Below are 27,249 nucleotides of genomic sequence, written 5' to 3' on the forward strand. Positions count from 1 at the left end.
AGGTCTTGGCCACACACTCGCTGCTGTCCTGCACAGTGCCCTCTTATGAGCTGGGAGTGTGGATCTAAATGCCGTTCCTCTTGGGGAAGAAGGAGCCAGCAGTGGAGCAGAGAGGAAAGGGCTGGGAAAGGAACAGCAGGCCACGAGAAAGAGGGTGAGTAAGAGGAGTGGTAGCCGCACATTGCCATGTGGTGGGGACAGCAGTGTCTATGCAGTTGTCCACGCAGTTGTCCACAACTGTGACTTCTCTGTTGCTGGTACATTGCAATCAAGTGAGATCTTTAATCAGTTCTGTTCTAGCTCTGCATGGGCTCTCGGACATCCATAGTGAACGCAGCCAGAGCTGTGTAACACGAAAACCAGGGGTGAACAGAAGAACAAGCTTGGAGAAGTGGTGCTGAGGGAAGCTGGGGAGTACGAGCTAAAGGGCTGTATGGCTGAACAAAGCAGCCGGAGAGGACGGGAACCGAGGAGTGCAAGGAAGTCTTCTACAAGGAAAGTCAATTTGACACCATATTCTGTTGTTTACAAATTGTCAGATGCATCACCTTACTCGTACACATTAGTTCCTTAATGGCTACTGAGAAATGGCCATTACTGGAAGCAAGTGCAGCAGAGGGGTGGCAGGAGGCCTCTGTACGAGGAAAGAAGCCAGTATTCCCATGACCAAGCTGCATGGCTGTCTCCGGTTGCTGGCTGAATTAACTAATCTTCACTGTTCCAAGCAAACATAGCTTAATCATAAATCTTGATTTCATTATACAACAAAACCATTCTGGCCTTGCAGTTTGCTTTGGTGACTCTTGTGTAAACAAAGATTTGGACAGAGGTGCAAGGAGAGTGAACAAATGGGGAGAGAGGACAGGGACCAGGGGAAGGTGTGCGCCATGGAGGCTATCTCAGCTTGGGCTGAGTGATTGGTATGTGCTTTCTTCCCCTTGCTGTGTCCCATGTGAGGGAAGTGCCGTTTGATGCTGCGATAGAAATTACGGTATCAATTGAAAAAGAAATGAGTGGGAACTGATCGATAATAATAATTAATAAAAAGGTGTGGACAACTTGCATCCTTTCTCCCACCCAAAAGACAAACACTTCATCGCATGGTTGACTTCTAAAGAAAGTACGGACCCAAACTGAAGCTAATGTTTGTATACACTCTCACCAAGTTCCAGTCCTGGCGAAATGAGCTAAGAGTCAACAAACAACCCCCCCCCATCAGCCATCCTGCCTGGCAGGAAGAAAGGTCGTTTTGTGCAAAAGACAGGTCACTATCAAAGGTATGGTTTTGCCACTGGCTCTTTGGATTTTTTCCCTGCAGTGTCAGGGACCATGTAGCGACCACTACAAATGAAGCAAATGCAATCCAGTACGGTAAGCAGAAGGGGTGGTTTCGTCCTGTGCCAGCTAGTGTCTTGATCTCTGACCCAACATCTCTGGTGCTTTGGTGTGTTCCAGCCAGCTCTGCAACAGCCCCACCTCAGGGCATAGCCGAGCCACGCCGGTGGCATCTCTGGGAAAATATATTTAAGAAAGAGCAAAACACCATGCAGGGAATGAGGACTCGGGAGAAAAGGTGTGAGGAACAGCCCTGCAAACACCAAGGCTAGAGAAGATGGAGGGGGAGGAGGTGCTCGAGGTGCCGGAGCTGAGATTGCCCCGCAGCCCAGGGAGGGCCCTGTGCTGGAGCAAGGGGACATTTCCCGAAGGAGCTGTGGCCTTGGAGAGCTCACGCTGGAGCAGGTTTATCCTGAAGGGCTGCAGCCCATGGGAAGGACCCACACTGGAGCAGGGGAAAAGAGTGAGGAGGACAGAGCAGCAGTGACAAACTGCTATGGACTGACCGCAGCGCCCCGCTCCCCTTATTCCCCCTGTGCTGCTCAGGGAGAGGGGAGGTACAGGGGTCTGGAATGAAGGAGTGAAGCTGAGCCTGGGAGAACAGAGAATGGGGGAGGTGGTGTTTTAATTTGTCTGTGTTTATCGCTATCCAAATCTATTTTAATTGGCAAGAAATTATTTTTCTCCAAGTTGAGTCTGTTTTCCCTGTGACAATAAGTGATTTCCCTGGCCTTATCTTGACCCTTGCGCTTTTTCACCTTGTTTTCTCCTCCTGCCCTGTTGAGGAGGAGGAATGAGAGAGGGGCTGGGTGGGCGTCTTGTAGCCGGCCAAGGTCAATCCACCACACTTGTTTTCTTTTTATCCAGGGACAGAGGAACTGAGGTGCTGGGCTCCATGCAGTGAACGCTGGTTCCTCGAGCGGGATGGCCATGCAGTGATGCTTGCCATTGCAACCTCTTGGGGCCTGTGTGGACCAGCCACCCTGAGCTTGCCTCAGACTTAATCTTTGGAGTTGTCTCACATGTTCTCCTTTCCCATTCAAATATTAACAGCTTTTGTTGACTTTTCAGTGTTTTTAATCTGTTTTTGCTTTTCTTTCATCTCTCCGGATATGCAACAGCTGCCCCAACCTGTTTACCAAACCACCTCCCTTACTTCCTTCAAGCCCTCCGAATGACCATTTCTTCCATCTGGCTTTCAAAACCATGATAAGAGGAGACTACCCATGTTTACAGAGTCAATGAACTGTTTGCATGTCTAACAAAGTAATCCTTTCTTTGTTTTTCCCTTCCCACGATGGAGTTTGTGCTTCCTTTCTCCTTTTGATCGTCTTTTGACTCTCCTCTGCTGTATCAGGTTGAGTTTGGGTGCTGGCTGTTCCGGGCCAGGGCAGATGCGTTGCATGGTTCATGAGGCACAAGAAACACATTTTTGAGTTCCTGAGAAGTAATATGTTTACCAATCAGTAATGAATCCAAACCCATCTAAAACTAGCAGCAGGATCAACCAGCATGTCAAATTTTTATCTACGGGAAGTTTTTGCACAGTTTGTCTAGAAAAAAATGCAGAATTCTGCATTACAAGAATAACTAAGACCCTGAGCCACTTGATTGAACTTTGAAGATAACCCTGCTTTGAACGGGGGGTTGGACAAGATGGTCTCCAGAGGCCCCTTCCAGGCTAAATATTTCTGTGATTCTGCAGTTTTATATACTGTTCAAAACCTGCCAGATTTAGCAGTGCTGTACAAATGCAGGTTCTTTGATGGGCACTTGGATCCACTGAAACCCGACCATGACCTGAAATATAGTTTCTCTTTGTAAAAATCCATTGTAGAGTTCCACTGGATCCCACTATTTATCTGTTATCTTAAATATTTTGTAAATCCCGGTGGGAGGACTGTGTCAAGGGATCTGCAAAGTTCTTAAGAGCTTCAGAAATACAGAATTTGGGATTAATTTTCCCATATTTTCTATACTTGCCCCTATCCCCGGACTTACACTACTTGTTCTCTGGGAAGGTTTGTGCAGTTTAACAAAGAACAGTGTGTGAATTTTGGCTTGAGTTTGTGACAAAAGTCAAAAGATGACTTTGGTGGTTTCAGATTTGCAGTAGAGGACTTGTAGAGCTTAAACATACTGTCCGAGTCTTGCTACCCTGGTGAAAATACAGCACGTTGAAGGATGAACAGGGAGACAACAGAAAAAGATGAATGTACTCCTTTCTACTGCATGTTTTTGTGACGTCTATTAGGACAGAAATACTGATAAAAGCAGTCTAGGGGAATTCAAGGCAACTCAGCATCCTAGTTCCAAACTCTTCTACCTCCAGAAAGTTAACTAATGTGTAACTAATATTTAAGAAATACATGACAGTAAGTTATGTGTGATACTTGACTCAGTCCCTGAAACTACTTTCACAACAACTTTAAGGGACTGGCAACATGAGGGTTGTCTCTGCATGATGCCCTCCCAGCACCTGGTGGGTCTCTCCCCAGGGGAGTCCAGGCCAGTCAGAAGGGTCTCCATGAGCCCCTCGATTTTTTTTCCCACCACACCTTTACCCTTCCACATCTGCAGTCACAAAAAAGAAGGCTCTGCTACACAGACTTAAAAAGCCACTTTGGCTCAGGCATGACCCAAATCCAAGAAAAGGACATGTTACATTAGTGACAGCAACAGAACTTCACAGCTGAAAGAGGGACAGGATGGAAAAATAGCAGCCATTGCAACCATTTCTGATCTCTACCTTCTCTGAGGAATATGTAAGGTGGTGTCTTCTTGTAGAACCAGGAAGCTATAAATGTTGGGTAACAAATCAAGCATGTAGTCACGGAAGTTAGGGAAGTAAGAGCAGTGAGGGAATGTGTTTGGTATTGACTTACTGAAGGGACAGATCAGGCTGCTGAGCTACACCCTTTAGCGTCTCTGCCTATAAATTCTGGTGCCCTCCTGTATCAGGAGCTCCAAGGAGATGGCTGCCACCATGATCTTGTCTTGGGTGGTAATGATAAGTCTTCGAATTCAGGTGGATGCAGGTAAAGAGTCTCACTTCTGATCACCTTCATGGCTATATTTCACATCAGGCTAATGTTGAGATTTAAGGGTAAATGAGGATTTAGCAGCACGGCTTAGCTCTTTCGAAAACCGTGACCAGGTCAAACCTATAAGCTGAGCAAATCGATCGTTATACCGATTAATTCAAAAGCCTTTATTGAAATTGCTTAATGAATTTAAATTTTTGTTCTCACCATTCTTTGTAAAGAGGCTAGTAAAGGAAATCCAAATGAATATACTGTAAAATCAATGATACAATTTTCTGAATGTTTGTATTGGGATAATGAATTTAAAGAATAATATGTATTTTCTGGATGAAATGCATGTTTGTTTCAAAGAGTGTGAGGTGCACTTTGAACCATGTGTTTTGTATTTGATTAAGTATATTGTTACGACTAACACACTGGTGTTTAGTAACAGAGTGCCTTAGGTAAAACAAGTATGGCACATGTCCCTGTTACTATTATTATTGTAATTTTAGAATATAATAGGAATTACTGTAACTTTATATTATTCTCATTTCCCATAGTCTAATTCCTGTTATGAGTGTAATTTGATTTGGTTGCAGAGGCAGTGATCTGCCCAGCCACTTTCATCCCTTTGGGGACTGATACAAATATCGGTGGTTTTGATGGGAGGGAGGATGCTTCAAACAGGGTAAAGTGCTCTTCCTGTGTTCAAAAAACACTTTCCCCTCTTTCAGGTGAGGCTTCCCTGGCTGAGCAGAGTGCCAGCATGGTGCTGTGAGAAACAAGGCATTTCTTTTTAAGCAGCTGCTGTTGCATTCTTTGTGTAGGGGCGGGGAATGGAAAAAGATCAAAAGTGTTTGCCATAGCTGCTGTCTTTCCATCCCTCCCTCTTTCAGATGTAAGGCTCTGACATTAACCTGACTTGGACTAATGAACCAAAAGCAAAATCCTGCTTTCCCTTTCTGTGTTCTCCCTTACATCTGCATACACAATGGAAGGAAATAACCATTCAGGGCTGTTTATGGGCTCAGGTTTTTAATGCTCTTATTATTTAGTCCCTCCATAAATATTTGAGGCACACTTAGTGACACCAAAAACTAAGCTGGAATGTTCATACTGAACTGCAAAATACTGAGTTACTGCTTAATCCTTTCATTATCATCTAGTTAATTTAGATTTAAAGCCTTGCATGAGTGAGGAGCAGTGTGGTGGGACGTGTCAGAAAGTTCCCTACCTGCTGAATAAATGACACATCTCTCTGTTAGGATCTTCCTCTACATCCAGAAATCAGTTTAAATACATGAACTGTGTGTTTAAGGGCCAATGTTACAGGCCTTGTCATACATGATATTACTCAGTGAAGGCATATACCCACGTCTCAGGCTGTCCATGCAGCAGGATTTTTATCGCTGACAGCAGTTGGACCTAATCTACTCCCTTGTAAATCAGCAGACATCCCTTTGTCAGTGTCACCGGGGATCCTGGGCATGCAAACTTTCCATCCGCATTACTTAATTCATGTGATGTTCTTTCAACCTTTTTTTTTTTTTGGTTGCTTGTGACGACAGCATCTGCAGTTTGGACACCAGCAGCTTCTAGAGCAGAAATGCTTCTAACAACAGGTAACTTAAAAGTTATATAAAAATGTACATTGTTTGTAGAGTTGGCATTGATAAATGTGCTCTCCAAGCTGATGCTTGCATTTGAAAACTTTTCTAGTCCCGTCGTAGCCGATGTAGCCAACCTACCAGTATAGTCAGGGGTTCAGTGTCCTTCAGCCTGGGCTCCCAGATGCTGAAACGTACCCGTGCAGGCTATCTATGGCAGCATATGCATGCACTTAAAATGCAGCATAGAATTGTAGGTACATGTCACGCTTCTCCAAGAAAGAATGCAAGTCATTGCTGCAATGAAGAGCTTAAACAAACCAGTGCTTGGGCCAAAACCTCAGGATAATAATGTGAAAAATGGAGGCTGTATAAATGCAGCAGTTTCTGACTATCTGAAAGCACAGAGGAAAGTTATCCATGGTTTGAACAGACAAATTTTAACTGATTACAGGTTTGTAGACTGTTTTCCAATGACCTATACAGAGACAGCATAAGACCTCACTGCCCCTGTAAAATGCCCTTATGCATTTTGATTATAGGATTGGTGCTGTCACCTCATCCTGTGGCCTAATTTTTCCGTGCTCTACCGTGCCTGCTCTCATCTTACCAGGCCCATCAGCTCATCTTTTTCAAAACTGCAATTCTTACAAAGTAATATAGTGACACTGTGATTAAGACAATACAGAGATCAGTTCTTTTTCAGTAGCTGCAATTATTAAAATAAGTCAAACACTGGAACAACTCCATTTATATTTTGAAACCAGTTTTTAAACAGCCAAACTCACCAGTTTTAAATCCTTTTAAATATTTCTCTGAGAGGACATTTGGAGAGCTGTCAGCCCTGATGCAGAAGGGTAACCATAGAAAGGTTTGGGTTGGAAGGGACCTTAAAGATCACCTAGTCCCAACCCCCCTGCCAGGGGTAGGTACACCTTCCACTAGACCAGGTTGCTCAAAGCCCCGTCCAACCTGGCCTTCAACACTTCCAGGGTTGGGGCACCCACAACTTCTGGGGGCAACCTGTTCCAGTGCCTCACCACCCTCATGGTGAAGAATTTCTTCCTAATATCTAATCTAAACCCACCCTCTTTCAGCTTAAAGCCATTACCCCTTGTCCTATCACTACATGCCCTTGTAAAAAATCCCTCTCCAGATTTCTTGTAGGCCCCTTCAGGTACTGGAAGGCTGCTAGAAGGTCTCCCCGGACCCTTCTCTCCTCCAGGCTGAACAACCCCAACTCTCTCAGCCTGTCTTCAGAGGAGAGGTGCTCCATCCCTCCGACCATCTTCATGGATGTCCTCTGGACTTGCTCCAACAGGTCCATGTCCTTCTTATGTTGGTGGCCCCAGAGCTGAACGCAGTACTCCAGTAATGGTGGTCCATATGCTGTCCTTCCCCCAGGGTTTGAATAATCCCATAAAGCCCTATCTCAGAAAACATAACTCTCTAGGTTAGATGAAACGTTAGGAAGGAGATCACCTTTCTCAGCATGCCAGAGTCCTGTCCCATGGGACACCTCTGATCTGTTGGTGCCACCTGGAGGGCTTTGCATCAAGTGTCCTGTACAGGAGCTTGACAGGGAAAACGCCTCTCTGACTCAGAGTTTATGCCACCAGCTGGGCTTAGCAGCAAGGGATGGATGAAATCAGCGGTGTTGGAAGGGGAAGGGAAGGAGAGTAGCTTAAATGTGGTGGGAATGTGAGCAAAAACTGTCACAGGTAGCTTTTGGAGACCCCCTTTTTGTCTACAGCTGTGTAAAATGAAGGAAGATAATGGGATCTGCAGCCTCCCTTCCTCACTGGACTTGCTCTGACCAGCTCCCCAGATCGTTTTCTGTCATCTTCCTTTCTGTTAAAATTTTTGGGGTAGCTTTGTCGTTCTTGGTATGGAGAAAGGGAGGAGGAGACAGTTGTTCACAGCCTATTCTCATGCAAGAAGCGGAGCCATGAACTTCTCATCAGACCAGGTGAAACCAGCAGATACCTTGTTCAAAGCAAACAGAGAGAGACTCTTCTCACTTGGGGGCCGCCTGGCGCTGTCTGGGCCAGCTGCAGGTTTTGGTGGGTTCACCAAGAGATTTGATGATTAATGGAGGAAAAAACTGCTGAGGTCTACTAAACCAGAAAGAAACCTCCTGGATCTAAAGTTTGTCAGCCACAAATTGCTAGAGGCTGGAATGGTGTTTGGGGAAGTTTCAAATTACATTTCCCTTGCTGACCTCCCCATATGGTATCATGTATGTTTCTTTTTCTTCTCTAGAAGAAACAACAAGTACAGCTCCCCCAACAACACCTGAGGCCACTACTTGTAAGTAGAATTTATCAGATTTTTGCTTTATGTGATAGTGGTAGCTTTACATTGTTACCATCGTATTTATTCTTGGGAAGTAATTTGTACGACGAGAAAGGTCAAGCGTTTGCTTTATGCTGGGGCCGAGGGTGTGCGCGAGAACAAAGTTATTTGGGAGCCGGGATTTTGGGGATGGCTCTGCCCCCCAGCAGCCAGCATCCTTGTTAGGAAGAAAGCGACCTTCTGTCCCTTTTGTGCTTCACTGGGGACTTGACTTGAGTCACTGGGGAAAGGGTAAAGCACGCTGATGGCTCCCAAACGATTTCTCCTAACTCGCTTGCTCTCCATGTGTTTTTCTCTACTTGTTCTCCTCCGCAGTTCCAGTCATAGCTGATGGTGAGTCTGTTGGCCAGGTCATCGTGGCCCCAGGGACGTGCACGCCCGCTGCTGCCCCAGCCTCTCCGTCCCCCGGTGTGGGAGCCCAGGAAGGGGCTGCCGGCCCTGCGCTGTGCTGCGGGTGGATGCCCCTGGGTGTCAGGGGCAGCCGTGCCCAGGGAGGGTGTGGGAGCCTGTGCTCTCCCGTCGCTCTACCGGGAAGCAGGGGGCTAAACCTGAGAGCCCAGGCCCACCAACCCACCTGGCCCCCGTGGCTTTCCCAGGGTGCACATAAGATGGGGCTGGTTTGCAAAGACCCGTGGGCCTCCCTGGACCACCGGCACTGCCTGCTTTCTCGTGCATCGGTCAGCAAATATCATTGCCGGAACCCAGAGCACTGCTGGCCTGACCAAGGGTTTTGTGTCTCCCAAAGAGCTGTTGCTGCAGCTGACCGGTGGGCCGAACAGATGCGCAGGCAACGTGGAAGTCTTCTATTTTGGAGGCTGGGCTAAAGTGTGTGGGTACCGGTGGGACATGCAAGATGCCCGGGTTGCGTGCAGGCAGCTTGGCTGCGGCTCGCCTCTTGGTGTGATGCACTATTTCCCTTCGAGCAACTGGTACCCGTATGTGATGACGGAGGTGAATTGTGTGGGCTCTGAAGAGTATTTGTGGTACTGCCCTTACAAGGAAGAGTACTCTGGCTGTTATCACGGGGACGCTTCTGTCATATGCTCAGGTGGGTTTTTGCGTTTTGGTGTCCTTTTCCTGAAGAAAACCTGTCTGGAGTTTGTGTGAGGCTCTGAGCACAGCATGTGCTCCGAGCTTATAGCATGTGCTCCGAGAAGAGCCAAGGGGTCTGCATGCCTCATGCCCTCTGGTTTTCTCCTTCCAGACTCGGGACTAACAGTGCCTCCGCCAACAGGTAACCAGAGATTTCTGTTTAAATCCTTCTTCTCCTTGGGGTGCTCTGCCTCTGGAAAGCTCTGTCACCATAAGAGCACAAGACCCAAACATGGGCTGCACTTACAGACCCTGGGTAACGTCCCTGACACTGAGGGAGAGGTGGGGTCACTTGGAATCCTTTGGGATTGAGCAGCCGCTTCTTCTGTGGGAGAGGTTTGGTGCTGGTCTTTATGGTGTTGCAGTGGTGATGCCCGCGAGCAAGTGCTGGGGCGGGTGGTACCGCAGCCGTGTTGCTCAGTCCTGCCATGTTACAGTGTTGAATACAGGTTTTGGGGTTCATTGTCCCCGGGAGCCCTTTTGGAGAGGGGTGACTCCCAGAAAGTTCTTCCTCTTGGGCAAAATGCTGCTCACTCACCTGCTGCTCTCTCCCTGCAGCACCAGGTAGCTCCAGCTCAACGCCCACCATGTCATCAACCTCAGGTAGGTCCAGAGAGGTTAAGGGGTCTGATTACCTCCTGCCCCTGCTCAGGATCGCAGAATCCCAGGATGGCTGAGGTTGGAAGGCACCTCTGGAGGACATCTGGTCCTACCCCCTGGCTAAAGCAGGGTTACCTGGAGCTGGCTTCCCAAGAGCATGTCCAGATGGCTCCTGGCTCTCTCCAAGGTTGGAGAGTCCAGCACCTCTGTGGACAACCTCTGCCTGTTCCCAGTCACTGTCACAGTGAAAAAATGTTTCCTGATGTTCAGAGGGAACCTCCTGTGTTTCTTTTTGAGCCCATGGCCACTTGTCCCATCACGGGTCACCCCTGGAAAGAGCCTGGCTTTTGGAGAGGGGTGACTCCCAGAGAGTTGTTCCTCTTGGGCAAAATGCTGCTGCTCACCTGCTGCTCTCTCCCTGCACCACCAAGTCGCTCCACCTCGACTGCCCCCATGTCGTTGACCACATTTAGGTCCAGAGGGATTAAGGGGTCTGGTTGTCTGCTGCCCCGGGTGTCCCGCTGGATGGCCAGGCCCCGCCAAGGGGGGTTACTGCCCGTGCCGAGCACAACCTGTGCTCTAGGCTGGCGGGACACACGGATGAGGCTTTGGAGCGCAGCCGTGTGCGCGGGACAGAGGGTATCTGTGGGGCTGCGGCAGAACCTCCTTGCTGGTGGCCGTGCCCTTCTCTGATGGCATCTGGCGATGGGATTTCAAGACCTTTCTGCCCATCCCCGGGCCCTGCTCTTTTCCGCAGGGACCAGCTCCTGTGGTGGCTTGCTTCAGGGTTGGTCCGGCTCATTCCAGAGCCCGGGCTACCCCAACTCCTACCCCAACAGCGCCCGCTGCGTGTGGCGCATACGGCTGCGGGAGCCGGATCGCAGAGTGGAGCTCCAGTTTTCAGATGTCGAGTGAGTCCGGCGGGGTGGCAGCTGTGGCGTGGGCAGGGTGCCCAGCGCTGGCTGTGGGCTCAGGGCTGTCTCCGTCCCCACCGCGGGGCCTTGCCCGCCTCTGCCCGAGCCCCGGGGCCAGGCTGGGAACGGGCTCCGGCTGCCTGAGCCCTGCGGCTCCTGCCGGCACTCATGCTCGGCGGTGGCACAGCCTACGGGGCAGACAGACTCTCCTCTCCCTCCGCAGGCTGGAAGACAGCAGCTGCCGGTACGACGCCATCGAGGTGTACGACGGCGGGTCCCCCGGGGGCCCGCTCCTGGGGACCGTTTGCTGGAACAACCATCGCGTCTTCAGGTCATCCGGGCACCAGCTGACCGTCCTGTTTCGCAGTGACGGCAGCGTCACCCGGAGAGGTTTCCAGGCACACTACTACTCGATTCCCGCCTCCAGCAGCACCGCAGGTAAGCCCAGAGCCGTCCTTTACCCTTTGCCAGGGCAGAAGCACAAACTCTTCCTTGAGGGCCTTCCGAGGGCTCCTGACGCCTGTGGGCATCCAGACCCCGTGGCCCCACAGGCAGATGTTTTGGCCCGGGGGCATCTTTGTGGACAGGACTGCCACCAGACTGCGCCCAGAACACTGTTTCTTTGCCTGATGGGCAGGGACAGGGCTTTCTCCAGCCCCGCCAGTGGTGCCACTGAACCGTCATTGACTTTTCTGGCCTTTATTGCAGGCAGAGGAGTTGCTTGTTCGTGGCACACTCGTTGCTGCAGCTGCAGAGGCCAGTGTTCCCGCTCGTGGTTACTCCTTGTTTCCCGAAAGTAAAGAGGGCCAATGAGTTCACAGGCAGTGCAGTGAACTCCTTTTTGCAGCTGAGGAGTCACTGAGGAGCGAGAGCGGCTGCTGCTCTCTGCCTGCAGTGCCAGGTAGCCCCAGCTGGACTGCCCCCGTGTTGCTGACCTCACGTAGGGCCTGGGGAGGGCTTGAGGGGTCTGGTTATCTCCTGCCCCCTGCTCAGGGTCACACAGTCACAGGATGGCTGAGGTTGGTCTCGCTTGTTCCCACCAGGTTACAGTGCCGATTGCAGGTCTCGGGTTTATGTATCTCAGGTTTACCTTTGGGGAGGGGCGACTTCCAGTGGACTCTTCATCTTAAGTAAGATGCTGTTCACTCACCCGCTGCTCTCTCCCTGCAGCGCCGGGTAGCTCCAGCTTGACACCCCCTGTGTCCTTGACCACAGGTAGGTCTGGAGGGCTTGAGGGGTCTGGTTATCTCTTGCCCCTGCTCAGGGTCACAGAATCCCAGGATGGCTGAGGTTGGAAGGCACCTCTGGAGGTCACCTAGTCCAACGCCCCCTGCTAAACCATTGCGGCTCGAGTTCAACTTGGTGTCCACCAGGACCCCCAGGGCCTTTTCTGGAGAGCTGCTTCCCGGCCGGGTGGCCCACGATGCTTACTGCTGCTTGCGGTTGATCTTAGGCAGCAGCAGGACTTGGCCCTTCTCCGTGTTGAACAGCACGAGGTGCCTGTTGGCCCATTTCTCCAGCCCGTTGAGGTCCCTCTGGATGGCAGCAGGAGCCTCCGGGGGCTCAGCCACTCCTCCCAGTCTGGTGTCACCAGCAGACTTGCTGAGGGTCCGCTCTGTCCCATCATCCTGATGATTAACAAAGACTCCATTGGCACGCGAGGCCCTGCTGATGGGAGCTATTGTACCCACTGAAAGCGAGCTGTGCTCTGGGCTGGTGGGACGGAGGAACAAGGGTTTGAGGTGCAGCCCCACAGGGACCTGCCACATGTCCAGGTGGTGACTGTGGGTGTGGGGTTTCAGTGTCCCGGGAGCCCTTTTGGAGAGGGCTGACTCCCAGAGAGTTCTTCCTCTTGGGCAAAATGCTGCTCACTCACCTGCTGCTCTCTCCCTGCAGCACCAGGTAGCTCCAGCTCAACGCCCACCATGTCATCAACCTCAGGTAGGTCCAGAGGGGTTAAGGGGTCTGATTACCTCCTGCCCCTGCTCAGAATCGCAGAATCGTGGGATGGCTGAGGTTGGAAGGCACCTCTGGAGGACATCTGGTCCTACCCTCTGGCTAAAGCAGGGTTACCTGGAGCTGGCTTCCCAAGAGCATGTCCAGATGGCTCTTGGCTCTCTCCAAGGTTGGAGAGTCCAGCACCTCTGTGGGAACCTCTGCCTGTTCTCAGTCAATGTCACAGTGAAAAAATGTTTCCTGATGTTCAGAGGGAACCTCCTGTGTTTCTTTTTGAGCCCATGGCCACTTGTCCCATCACTGGTCACCCCTGGAAAGAGCCTGGCTTTTGGAGAGGGGTGACTCCCAGAGAGTTGTTCCTCTTGGGCAAAATGCTGCTGCTCACCTGCTGCTCTCTCCCTGCACCACCAAGTCGCTCCACCTTGACTGCCCCCATGTCGTTGACCACATTTAGGTCCAGAGGGATTAAGGGGTCTGGTTGTCTGCTGCCCCGGGTGTCCCGCTGGATGGCCAGGCCCCGCCAAGGGGGGTTACTGCCCGTGCCGAGCACAACCTGTGCTCTAGGCTGGCGGGACACACGGATGAGGCTTTGGAGCGCAGCCGTGTGCGCGGGACAGAGGGTATCTGTGGGGCTGCGGCAGAACCTCCTTGCTGGTGGCCGTGCCCTTCTCTGATGGCATCTGGCGATGGGATTTCAAGACCTTTCTGCCCATCCCCGGGCCCTGCTCTTTTCCGCAGGGACCAGCTCCTGTGGTGGCTTGCTTCAGGGTTGGTCCGGCTCATTCCAGAGCCCGGGCTACCCCAACTCCTACCCCAACAGCGCCCGCTGCGTGTGGCGCATACGGCTGCGGGAGCCGGATCGCAGAGTGGAGCTCCAGTTTTCAGATGTCGAGTGAGTCCGGCGGGGTGGCAGCTGTGGCGTGGGCAGGGTGCCCAGCGCTGGCTGTGGGCTCAGGGCTGTCTCCGTCCCCACCGCGGGGCCTTGGCCGCCTCTGCCCGAGCCCCGGAGCCAGGCCGGGAACGGGCTCCGGCTGCCTGAGCCCTGCGGCTCCTGCCGGCACTCGTGCTCGGCGGTGGCACAGCCTACGGGGCAGACAGACCCTCCTCTCCCTCCGCAGGCTGGAAGACAGCAGCTGCCGGTACGACGCCATCGAGGTGTACGACGGCGGGTCCCCCGGGGGCCCGCTCCTGGGGACCGTTTGCTGGAACAACCACCGCGTCTTCAGGTCATCCGGGCACCAGCTGACCGTCCTGTTTCGCAGTGACGGCAGCGTCACCCGGAGAGGTTTCCAGGCACACTACTACTCGATTCCCGCCTCCAGCAGCACCGCAGGTAAGCCCAGAGCCGTCCTTTACCCTTTGCCAGGGCAGAAGCACAAACTCTTCCTTGAGGGCCTTCCGAGGGCTCCTGACGCCTGTGGGCATCCAGACCCCGTGGCCCCACGGGCAGGTGTTTTGGCCCGGGGGCATCTTTGTGGACAGGACTGCCACCAGACTGCGCCCAGAACACTGTTTCTTTGCCTGATGGGCAGGGACAGGGCTTTCTCCAGCCCCGCCAGTGGTGCCACTGAACCGTCATTGACTTTTCTGGCCTTTATTGCAGGCAGAGGAGTTGCTTGTTCGTGGCACACTCGTTGCTGCAGCTGCAGAGGCCAGTGTTCCCGCTCGTGGTTACTCCTTGTTTCCCGAAAGTAAAGAGGGCCAATGAGTTCACAGGCAGTGCAGTGAACTCCTTTTTGCAGCTGAGGAGTCACTGAGGAGCGAGAGCGGCTGCTGCTCTCTGCCTGCAGTGCCAGGTAGCCCCAGCTGGACTGCCCCCGTGTCGCTGACCTCACGTAGGGCCTGGGGAGGGCTTGAGGGGTCTGGTTATCTCCTGCCCCCTGCTCAGGGTCACAGAATCCCAGGATGGCTGAGGCTGGTCTCGCTTGTTCCCACCAGGTTACAGTGCCGATTGCAGGTCTCGGGTTTATGTATCCCAGGTTTACCTTTGGGGAGGGGCGACTTCCAGTGGACTCTTCATCTTAAGTAAGATGCTGTTCACTCACCCGCTGCTCTCTCCCTGCAGCGCCGGGTAGCTCCAGCTTGACACCCCCCGTGTCCTTGACCACAGGTAGGTCTGGAGGGCTTGAGGGGTCTGGTTATCTCTTGCCCCTGCTCAGGGTCACAGAATCCCAGGATGGCTGAGGTTGGAAGGCACCTCTGGAGGTCACCTAGTCCAACGCCCCCTGCTAAACCACTGCGGCTCGAGTTCAACTTGGTGTCCACCAGGACCCCCAGGGCTTTTTCTGGAGAGCTGCTTCCTGGCCGGGTGGCCCACGATGCTTACTGCTGCTTGCAGTTGATCTTAGGCAGCAGCAGGACTTGGCCCTTCTCCGTGTTGAACAGCACGAGGTGCCTGTTGGCCCATTTCTCCAGCCCGTTGAGGTCCCTCTGGATGGCAGCAGGAGCCTCCGGGGACTCAGCCACTCCTCCCAGTCTGGTGTCACCAGCAGACTTGCTGAGGGTCCACTCTGTCCCATCATCCTGATGATTAACAAAGACTCCATTGGCACGCGAGGCCCTGCTGACGGGAGCTATTGTACCCGCTGAAAGCGAGCTGTGCTCTGGGCTGGTGGGACGGAGGAACAAGGGTTTGAGGTGCAGCCCCACAGGAACCTGCCACATGTCCAGGTGGTGACTGTGGGTGTGGGGTTTCAGTGTCCCGGGAGCCCTTTTGGAGAGGGGTGACTCCCAGAAAGTTCTTCCTCTTGGGCAAAATGCTGCTCACTCACCTGCTGCTCTCTCCCTGCAGCACCAGGTAGCTCCAGCTCAACGCCCACCATGTCATCAACCTCAGGTAGGTCCAGAGGGGTTAAGGGGTCTGATTACCTCCTGCCCCTGCTCAGGATCGCAGAATCGCGGGATGGCTGAGGTTGGAAGGCACCTCTGGAGGACATCTGGTCCTACCCTCTGGCTAAAGCAGGGTTACCTGGAGCTGGCTTCCCAAGAGCATGTCCAGATGGCTCCTGGCTCTCTCCAAGGATGGAGAGTCCAGCACCTCTGTGGACAACCTCTGCCTGTTCTCAGTTACTGTCGCAGTGAAAATTGTTTCCTGATCTTCAGGCATAACAGGTTTGCAGCATGTGAGATGGGGTCCCCGATGGAAAGGCTCATGTGTGTGTGTTGAGGCTGTGTGTGCGAAAGCACAAGCAGAGGAATTGCTTGGTCCTGGTTGTAGCCAATGAGAAGAATGTTACTGCTCAGAATTTTCGGGCATACTCCTCTTCATTTAATAGCAAAACAACAATGCCTCAAATTATCCCAAAATCGCAGTGCAGGTGATTCCACACCCACTGTCATCATTTATTTCTTTGCAGTCAAGCAGGAATTTCACAAGTGCTTAGGAAGCATTGTTTTCCACCACTTCATAAGTATTGTTATGCCACTAATTCCTATTTCAGCTGTTTGTTCAAGCACATCATTTGAGGATAGTGCATATTTTGAAAGTTTAATTGTTCACATAGTAAATGTTAGGTCAGTGAGAAAAGGGTTTTTTCATGTTTGCTAGAAGCTGAAAATAAAAATTGAAAATCTCTTAGACCTCAGTAGGTATCTTGTTCATTCTTTAGGTTTAAAGAAGTAAATGTCTATTTTTTCTTATTTCGAATATAATTCAAAAGATGGTGTCCATTTACACATTTCTCTTTTCTCGGAGTAGTTTGAGCTTGTACTGAAAATTATCCTAGAAATCCATGACTTTATTTTACTTCTAAACATTCTTAGATCTCTATTCCTCTGTTATTTGAGTAGGCTGCAACTGATCTATATATAAATTTCATAGAATTTTTTGACTGTGACATAAGGTCTTCATGTTTATGAATCAGATATTTGTCAGCATTCTTATTCGGAAACAAAATAATTTTGATCCTTTTTTGCCTTCCCTTTGGTCATTAGCAATTGTAATAGAGGTGACCTAGGCTCAGCTGTGACTTTTTCTCTTTCAAGGAACAGCTGACCTCCAGAGGTCCAGCCTCAAAGATTGTGCAGTTCTATGGCAAATACCCGTACCCTGCTAGTGCAGACATGGAAGATTAACATTATAAAAGCTATTCGTTGTGCTTAACATCTCCTATTCTGCATTCAGATGATATATGAACCTAATAGAAAGACCATTGAAGCTGGTAGAATTCACTGCTTCTAAATTTTAGACTTAAAAATTCTACATAGACATATTCCAAAAGCAACCTCAAACGGTGTATACTTATATTTTTCTTCTCATATTTTTCTCCGCAGAAGATTATTCTTGTGGCGGCTTGCTTTCCTCTCCATCTGGGACATTACAGAGTCCATTTTACCCCAGAAATTATCCGAACAATGCCAACTGTGTTTGGGAAATAGAAGTAAAGAGCAACTTCCGTGTCACACTCACATTTAGAGATGTTCAGTAAGTAAAAGTTTATGACTTGGGAAGACGATCCTGGACTTTCTAAGCTGATAGCTGTTTGATTTCAAGGATGTTTTTGAAAGCTTTTAGTACGTCTGAGACCAGAAATGTATTAATTTTTGTTTATTTAGTCAATATTGTGGCTGGCATCTAATGAGACAGAAATTAAAGGCTGTAATTTCTGTTCCAAAGACTTGATAGTCATATCACTGAAATGTACTCTTTTGCTATGAACAGTTAATCTGAGTTTAAAAAAGGAAAAAGAATTTTTTTTAAAAAAAATGAAGCATTTAACTACATAGTCATGTTTGCTCCCCAGGATGGAAGGTGGCAGATGCCTGTCTGACTATGTGGAAGTCTATGATGGGCCACTCCATACCTCTACTCTCCTTGGGAAATTTTGTTCTGGTTATTTTCACACATACACATCTTCCTCAAACCTGCTGACTGTCCGATTTTACAGTAACTCTCGATACACATACAGAGGCTTTCAGGCTGACTATTATTCCACTCCGGCAGATCAGAGCACTAGTAAGTTCATGTTTAAAGCAGAAACCTGCTTCTCAATTGTTTACTAATTCACTGATTGTTCATCTTGTCGTACGCCTTCAATGAATCACCCATTTCATGATATTTTAAATTAAATCTGTAGCATTTCATAGAGATGCAAGTATATGGTTTGGATTCTGAACTCCTTCTGCAATCTCTGCTTCTGCAAAAGATACTGCTTATTTAAGTACAACCTTTTTCAGTCACTTCAATGAGCTTGTAACACATTTTCTTTGCCATCTGCTAGCACTGTTGTGTTTGCCAGACTACATGCATGCAGTTGTGAGCAGGTACTACCTTCAGTCACACGGCTACTCTGCTTGGAATCTCTCCTTGAACGACCCCTATTGCAAACCCAACATTACATCAGAGTATGTTATATTCGACATACCGTACACTCGCTGCGGCACAGTGAGAGAGGTAGGACTTTAAATGTTTCGACAGAATATGCAAATATTGTGAGTGTGTAAAAATTCAAACTGAAGAATTCATTTGGAAAACCAGCACAAATCGAAAGCTATACTGGCATCTGCAGGGACTGGAAGTGTCCTGGTGATTATGGGCTGCCTCTCCATCTCCTGAGGGATACGGTTTATTAACACTCGTATTTCCTGCGCCTGCTGCCAGAGCATTCACTCATAGCCTGTTACTGATCTCCTAAGGAATAAAGTGTGGAAGGAAGCAAATACTTGGCATTTTCAAGGTCCCAAGCTGAATGTCGTGGTTAAAAAGGTCTCAAAGCTCTTACTAAATATGACCAACCCTTTGTTAAGTCAGATTTCAGCTTAAATACTGTTCAGGACCCGACCCTTCAGGCATTTAATGTTCACAGCATTGTATAGGTTGTATTTAATTCAGTTATGTCTGCATTTGATGTGAGTAGTTTTCTAGGCCCACATTATAGGCACTGAATATTACAGGTAGATTACAGACTCTAATTTTCAGAACAGAAATTACGAGGTTCAGACTTCTCCACAGCAGACTTTCTGGGAAATAATGCAGTTACTGTGCACATTGCTGTAAGGATACAGCAAACTTTAGAACGCTTAATAGGAAACCTGACTGTATGAATTAATTTCACATTTTATTTTATATGCCAAACAGGGAAACAACAACACAATAACCTATTCCAACATTATTAGAGGATCCTCTTCTGGTTCTGTAATCACAAGAAATAAAAATCTTCACTTGCATGTCAACTGCAAAATGCTTCAGAACACATGGGCACAAATAATGTATGTTGCGGACGACAATTTTGAAGTCAATGAAACTCAGTACGGCAGATATGATGTAAACCTTACATTTTATCATTCTGCATCCTTCTCGTGGCCAGTGAATGACTCACCATACTATGTTGATATCAACCAGAATTTGTTCCTTGAAGCTTACCTGCACAGCTCTGATCCAGACCTGGTGTTGTTTGTGGACACATGTGTGGCATCGCCCACTCCCCACAATTTTACGACAGTAACCTATGATATAATCAGGAATGGGTAAGCTCTTATGCATTACAATTACAGATAGAACTGCCTTTGAAATCCTGTAGCTCTTTTTTTTTTTTTTTTTTTTTTTAATGGAATAGTGTGAATACAGCACACATTAATGTCAGCTTCTAACTTATTAATGAACGTGGGCATTTGGGGTTTACTGGGGGAAAGGGGATGGATTGACCTAAAATATAACACACACACACAACCCCAGCTTAAAATGACAAATAGACTAAATGGCTATGGTCAGTTCACCACATATTTTTATTTTTGAAGAGGTAACAGTGACATATCTCAGGCAAGGATAATTCACCTTCAGAAAACCACACAAACACCAGGTATCTCGATACACGACAGGCTGAGGGGAGGTAACATGGCTCAATGCTGCGAAAGAAGGGCATGTTGCTTTTCCTAATTGCAAGTTTCTGAACCATTTTCATCATGTTTAAAAAATCACTTTTCATGTTATGTGTTATATTGCGTGTAAATGACTGATTGCAATGTGCATTCATGAGAGGTTTTTTGTTTCTTTTCAGGTGTGTTCGAGATTCTACCTATGCTACGTATTATTCACCCTACAGACACATAGTCCGGTTTACATTCAATGCCTTCCAGTTTATTCGTAACAACCCATTGGTTTACCTGCAGTGTGAACTAGTGGTGTGCAGGGCCTATGACTATTCTTCCAGATGCTACCAAGGTTGTATTACTAGGTCCAAGAGAGAGGCAAGCTCTGGCCAAGAAATTGTGACAGTTGTTGCTGGCCCAATACAGCTTCAGGAAGCTGGTGCTGAGAAGAGGGATACACCTGCTTTTAAATAAAACTGTCTCCTTTGACAGATAGCATCTTTAAAAGCCAATTTAATTCTGAAAGAAACTATGCTGCTGCTGGATTACCAGCAGCTCTACAATAAATATTAGGAATGTGGTTACTGACTCATGCCTGTTAATCCCACTTCACATCAGTTGTCTTCGTCAGCACTTAATAAATATGCTAATTCAGCAGCTCTGCGGGGAGTCTGATGAGACAGGGCACAGGCAGCTCTGTGGAACTCATCTGTTCCCAAACTGCCTGCGACTTGTAGCTGCCGTGTCCGAAAAGCCGGTCTGGAAGCGTCCCTGACAAATCTGTGCTCTCTAAGCTTTTTGTTTGTTGTTAGTTTTTTGTTTTCTTAATGGTAAGACTGAAATATTTAAGTTCTATAAACAAGCTCTACTAATATAAACCTGAATCTGGATGTATCAGAGTGCGAGAAAGTGATTAATCTTTAAATCTGATCTAGAATGCCATTTTTTTCCCTTTTTTTAATGTTTTGGAGATAACAAGATGAGGGATCAAATGTAACCAGGTCCTCTCATCTTACCCAGAGCTGGACTTTTTTGTCATCCAGGAGAACATGAATTCAGCTCCTGCTCCAACTGATGTTTCTCGTGCACCATTTATTATCACTGTTGGGGCTCTGGCGGTTGCTGTTTTCACTCTTGTTGGGTTTCTTTTGAGACGTAAAGTGAAGAAACCAATTCCATACCAGATCATGTAAGCCTTGGTAAACACCTGCAGCTAATCACATTGGTTGAGTAATTTGATGGATTGAGTAATTTCCTTGCATTGAGCAATTTCATTGACAATTCAAGATTAAAATCCAAGCATGAAAGTCTTTCTGTGGTGATGGCTCACCTCGTGAGAAGAGGTGGGCTTGACATAACAACTCAGCATTGAAGGAAGCCAGAAGACCAGGGAAAGTTTACAGCCCAATGACAACCCTCAAATTAGTTGCCATCTGCAATACTAGGCTCTCAAATCTTAACACTGTATCTGAATCATCAGCTTCACCTTCTCGAGATGGATATCTTGACTCTGCTAGTGAAAAATACAGCCTGGGTTGTGGTGATCCCAGATGGCCAGTTCTTGCTCCACATCAAACATGAGTTTGTTGCCCACTTTTTCAGTGGGAAACTTAAGACCAGGAGTCCTTCCTTTCCATAGGGCAGTGTGAGTACATCACAAAAGGTGTGCTGTGTGATACCCAGTAACAGAGCCCATCTGCGTACCTCTGACAGGTACTTCAATAAATCTCAGTGTGATGCAATGTATGTATTTACCCTTCAGGCAACACTAGCACTGTTGAAACTGCCCTGTAATGTTTTCTGTTTCCACTGCAGTCAGTGCTAGCAGGCAAAATATGTGAATGCAAGTACTACTGTTGTACTCTCCTAAGCCTTCCTTTAAGTCCTGTTTTCTATCACTTCCTATTTTCTGAGATGGAGATCAAATTTTGCATAAAAATTTCATGGAATAATGAAATGTTTCAAATGGAGAAGGTTTTACGTAGCTAAAAATACCTAGGCAATCACACACAACTGAAAGAGAAAAATTATTCTTCCGATTGCATATGAATCCTCATACATAATGTCTGAGTATTTTGTGACTAGTTCTTTAGGGAGGTCCTTCTTGTTGAGAAAATGAGCTATTTGAGCTATTTTCAATCATGGTTGGTTTCCAGTATAAATTACGTAACTACAAAATCAAGAAGACAATGTTTCTAGCGTGGTATTTCTGTCTTGATTCCTGAAAGTGTCTCTGCATTTGAAGTCAAGAGTTTTGATGTCTGGAAGGGCAGCATCTGTAATAAAGACATTTTTCCAAGCAACATGTTAGTCATATATGGGGTTCTCCTGCAAGAACACAAGAACATCATATACCTGGGTTCTGGAAAAATCCAGGAAGATCTTTTTTGTGGTCCAGATCTGCTGTGAGATCAGCCCTGTGTAACAGCTTATGTCTATGACCTACTGCCTAAGCCAGGCACCTCTGTAAAATTCGTACAAATCCTTATTATACTATTACCATGACGGTATAATTATTGCTACAGCCTAACCTAGTACTTCACTGTCAGCCAAAAGCAATTCTGGAAAACAACTTAAAAGTCCCATGTCTAGTTTTTGGGGGTTTTTTCTTTGCCAATAAATAAGGTCAAATGAAGCCAGTATATCTTTTTTAGGCAATACCATAACTCTGCTTCATATCAGACGAAGGTGTCAATTTATCTGCTTGCATTTCTGCAGGAAAAAAAGACAACTAGCAGCAACAACAACTGAGCATCACTGGGGCTAACAGTGCCTTCCTGGAGAGCTGTGTGGCCCAAACATCTTGGCGATTGCAGGATGGCAAAAAGGATACCACTGCAAGAATGCCTGGCTGCAACCCTCCTGCTCCAGGCTGCAACATCCCTGACTCCTCCTCAGGACATGGCACAGCTCTGCTGGGTCAGTGCCATGGGGGTTGTCGAGGTGACATGATTTGTCCCCTCAGGGAACTGTTGCACACAATGTCTGGTCATCACTGGGCTCTGAGAAGAACAAACCGCTGTATAAACTGACACGGCATCACTCTTGGCTATCCGACTGCAGCTTCCAGAAGCCAAACCCCAACACAGCCGTCAGCCAACTGCAAGTCTTCTCCTCCTGTTTTCCCGAACAGCAATAAATATTGTGGATGGTACATGCTGGACTGAGATACTGGGAGATCCTCATCTGCCGGGCCATCAGGAGGCAGCTTCTAGAAAGATCTTTGAAGAAGTTGGTGCCTTGAAGAAGTGCTGTGCTTCCTTCTCCCCTGCCTGCGGCTGCCTGCATGAGCTGGCTGCTCTCCTGCTGCGCCTCTGCTGACCGCGGCACAAGACGGGGTACAGCAGAGGCAGAGCACAATGCTGTTGGCAACGGAGCCCACCTCATCGGAGCCCTCATTGCAGAGCAGCTTTGCTTTGATGTCTCTGGAAAGTGCCTTTTTCGTCCTTAGCGCTGGATTGCCTGTGATCAAGGCTGGCCCTGGACTGCGGTCAAGGCAGGTGGAAATGGACGTCAATGGCTGCTCTCAGGTCAGCTCCACCTGAGTCAACAAACCTTTGGTACTTTTACTGCAACATTTAAAAGCTTAGGACACTGGAGAAAGCAAAGCTGACCTACTCAGGTGTAATTGGAGCTGTAAGCAGGCAAACCGACCTACTGTTACAGCCTCTGGATTTGGAACATGTTTAAAACTTCCCAAGGGGAAAAACCTAGATCAGACTTCAATGCCTTTTGACTTGTCGCATTACCACTGTGACAATGTAATTGCGTACAGCCAGAGGAAATTTTTCTGTGGGAGGTTTCTGAAGAAGAGGAGGGCTAAAAGATAACGTAGATTGAGGACTGAACTGGATGAAAGTTTAATGATTCACAAGTACTTAATGTTTAAGACCAAAGTATGTGGATTAGCTAACGGGCTATAATAAATTTTTGTTATCGTAAGACTGCAACCTACCTAATTGCAGCAAAACCCCAAATATCTCCATAATTTCCCCCTCTATTAAATACCGGTGAATGAATAGAAAAGATATGAGCATCCCTATAATGATATTTGCGCTGCCATATTTGCACCAAGGTCTGAAGTTTTCCCCACCATTCCTTGATTATGTACGGTGAGTCTCCTCCGTCTATACAGCAAATGTCAAATTTTAGGTCAAATAGCGTACTCATTGAAGCGCTCTTAGTAGATACAAACTGTGAGCTTTAATATCTACTCTTACATTTTCTTTTTTTAATCATTCTTTCCTTAAGTGCTCTGCTAATTCTCATTTGAAAATGCTTGTGTTAGTAGTATTTATTTCTCTTTCAAGGTTTTTTGTCAGTTCAGTAAAAGCCTGTATTATTACTATTCTTAGCTCAGGTTCTTGGTTCAAAACTATACCAATCTTCCTACACTGTAGGGTGGCAGCTGCAAAGGGCACAATGGAATAAGTCAATGGCTATTGTCTTTCTCTTTTTTAAGGGATGACTCATGCATCCTTACGACAAGACAGAGTAGATTCATTGTATTATTGTATTCACGTTAACCAGGGAACGCCAATGTCAAAGGCAGTTGCAGCACAGTACAATCCTCCAGAAGAAAAAAAGGTCATAGGGATAAGATGTACAAGATTCTTATAACAGATAACTTGCAAACACAATGCAGAATCTTTTGCGAGTATTTTAAACATTTCTATAGATCCGCACAGTTCTTGGCCCAAATCAGTTGAGCTTACAATCAATCTAATTAAACTGAATGTCAGTGAAAGCCACAAGAAGGTATTTTATATCACCTCACTTTAAGAAGATGACTCCATCACCTTTCCCCCTTCTTTTTTCCTTCCATTTTTTTTTTTAGACAAATAGATCAATAGAAAATTCCTCTTATCTAACAAAGATAAGTTTGCAAGGTCTGAAGTGACTGGGTGAGGCAGCTAAGCCTTGCCTAGCCTTTTCAGCAGGCTGTGAGCGCTTGGGCAGTCAGCTAATGTGGCCAGTGCCTGCCCATGCATTATGCTACGGCCAACTTCTAGGCTCTCTTCTTTAAACTAACACTTAGCTGTTATTTATGTAATGACAAACACCGCCAGGAGACCTCATCACTTGCTCAGACCTCCCGAGGGCAGTGCTGTGTTTTCTCTTTATGCCAAAGAACAAAACCTACTGCTTGGCGCTGGTATGGTCATGCGCCAGTTGTGCCAGGCTCTGTAGAAAGGCATAGCACAGTCTGGTCTGGCCTTGGGGAGTTTTCCAATGTGGAGGTTGAGGTATGTTGCCCTCAGTATGCCCCCTTGTTGTGAAATTTATGAACTGAGTGCATCAGTTGAGCCGTAAGCATTTCAGCAAATATCTTCGGAATGGATTTTGAGAAGTGTATTGGAGGCCTGATCTTGCAGAGGTTAAGGCAAACATTTAACTACCTCGATAATTTACAAAGATTTTGGGAGACTATTCATAGCACAAGAGTTATGCACATTGCTTAGTTAAACATTGGTAAAGTTTTGTTGCTCATTCTAATATTTCATTTAATGACATATCTTGGCTCCCAGTTCAATGTCAATACATAGTGCAATACCTAATACAGCAATATATGTGTAAAATTGACTTCATGTAGTATGGCAAAGTTCACTAACTTCTTTTCCCTGTCTACAAATTGTTATATAATGCCTAGTAATGGGGGGTAGGGAGAGGAAGAGGTGAGGTGTATTTGTATTTGTCATTGCCCATTCATTTAGTAAACACTGTGCTCCTGTTGCCTCAGATTATCACACGTAGGGCACCCCTCATATTATAAGAAGCAGTCTGGCAGAAATGATCTGCCCAGTTACGTGGGGAAAAAAAAAGAAAGAAAAGACGAAATGGCACACACTGCACTTTGCATTCCATCTTGCTACATTTGTGATTCAGAGAAAATAAAACACAGCTCAGAAAACTAGGTCACGTTGCACTGGGTATTACACTGGAGATATGAAGAATTTTTTTTTTTCAATTGATAATTTTTGCTTTGGTGCAGGTTTTAACTATTGAAACTACACATTCCTAAGTGAAACTGCTCGATCCTTTCGGATCTTTGATTAGTGCAAGGAAGATATGCAACAAAAAGTACTAAAAAGTGTTAAGAAATATGTTAGATACAAACAACAATGTAGTTCTACTTTAAATAACAAATCAAGGTGCACAACCTTTGTATGAAAGGTATAAACGCTTGGGGCCTTGAGCAGAGAAAAACTAAAAGCAGTAATCGACTTTTCCATTATGGCCCTTTGTTTCTTCTGGTTTTTAACCTCTGAAGGAAGATAAAATTCCTGGAGAGAGACGGCACTGAGCAGCACAGTGTAGACGTCTGCTGTCCAGGCTACCGGTCTGGGAATCTTTGGGAAGACCTTGCATGAGCTGGGCTGAGTGGGGAAATCACCAAAACCAGCACTGTAGACTTCTGTCTTTGGGAATCAAGACCTTCAATTCAGTTGGCTTCTTTAGGATTAAAAGCATTAAGTAACTTTAATGTGTTTTTTCTCTCCCTTGGAACCACAGGTGTTTCTCTGCACATACATATACTTGCAACAAAAATATGATGAGACGTGGGACTGGAGTCCAGTACCACAGTTACGTCACAAAAAGGAATTCTTACTCTATTAGCTTTTGAATTTTCTTAAACACCATACACATCAAAAATGTAGCTACACTTTTTTTTAATCCAATAACATTCCAAGTAAATAAAATGTACTAATTTTTAAGTAGCTTAATTCAGCTTTTTCTTTGCATTTCTATGTTTACTCAGAAGAAAAATTGCTTTAAGATAATTTTTGTGTAATGGCAAGTTCTGGCAGATATAAAGGATGAATAAAAAGTCCTTGACAAAGATATCACATTGTGGCCAGAGAATTAGTTTTAAATATATTTTCAAAGTTCATAGGGTCATTAAAAGGCTTCAGAAATATGCTATTGTTGTCAAGTTCTGAGAACAAAGGGAAAAATATGGAGGCTACCTAAAACCAGACATGGAAACACATTCTTGAAAGGAGCTGGAATGGTTAAAAGCATTTAGACAAAATGGTCTATACAGGACACTTTTAGCTTTTTGTAGGAGGACTTTGCTGTTTATGAGTTTGTATCAGCTGTAAAGTAGCGTAAGAGTTCAGCAACACATTACAAGTGGGTTGGTGCTGGGAGTAAACACCATGAAACTGCTAAATGACTGCCTGTTTTGGGAACATGTGGCTTTTCATGCATCTGGGTATTTTTGCACATGAAGTGGTGACTTCCCTTGAGCAATTCCCTTTGGGAATTAGCAGCATCATTTCCTTCCTGCTGGTCCTTCTCCTGGTTTGAAGGCAAGGTCAGGGCGTGAAGGGGAACAGAAGGTAACACTGAAGAGAGCTGGAAGTCGCGGAGCCAAGTTGTCTTCTCGGTTCACACCTTCTCTTTCAGTAGCCAGGTGCCTCAGGCTCCCCCACATCTGGTATATTCTATCTCAGTAAAGCTTAGAAAGGAAACTGGCATTACTTGAAGACTAAAAATCACTCTACTAAAAATGCTTCAAAGAACTAAGGATGGTTTGAATAGAGGAGTATAAAA

General features: G+C 47.2%; 1 protein-coding gene across 1 annotated transcript; it reads left to right on the forward strand.

The window, feature by feature from the left end:
• The first annotated feature begins 9,169 nt into the window (after window positions 1-9,169).
• LOC104253085 (deleted in malignant brain tumors 1 protein) lies at window positions 9,170-20,166 on the forward strand. Its single transcript, XM_059821365.1, has 11 exons — window positions 9,170-9,371; window positions 9,528-9,557; window positions 10,773-10,926; window positions 11,153-11,367; window positions 13,624-13,777; window positions 14,004-14,218; window positions 17,158-17,308; window positions 17,628-17,839; window positions 18,105-18,277; window positions 18,962-19,350; window positions 19,881-20,166. The coding sequence occupies exons 1-11, from the start codon at window positions 9,170-9,172 to the stop codon at window positions 20,164-20,166; spliced, it is 2,181 nt and encodes a 726-aa protein (XP_059677348.1).
• Window positions 20,167-27,249: the final 7,083 nt, after the last annotated feature.

This window comes from Gavia stellata, chromosome 9, assembly GCF_030936135.1.
Source record: "Gavia stellata isolate bGavSte3 chromosome 9, bGavSte3.hap2, whole genome shotgun sequence".
NCBI lineage: Eukaryota > Metazoa > Chordata > Aves > Gaviiformes > Gaviidae > Gavia > Gavia stellata.

Coding starts and splice junctions, on each gene's coding strand:
- LOC104253085 (XM_059821365.1), top strand. CDS start 9,170: ATGCAAGATGCCCGGGTTGCGTGCAGGCAGCTTGGCTGCGGCTCGCCT. Junction 9,372..9,527: donor CGCTTCTGTCATATGCTCAG/GTGGGTTTTTGC, acceptor TTCTCCTTCCAG/ACTCGGGACTAACAGTGCCT. Junction 17,840..18,104: donor TCCGGCAGATCAGAGCACTA/GTAAGTTCATGT, acceptor GCCATCTGCTAG/CACTGTTGTGTTTGCCAGAC.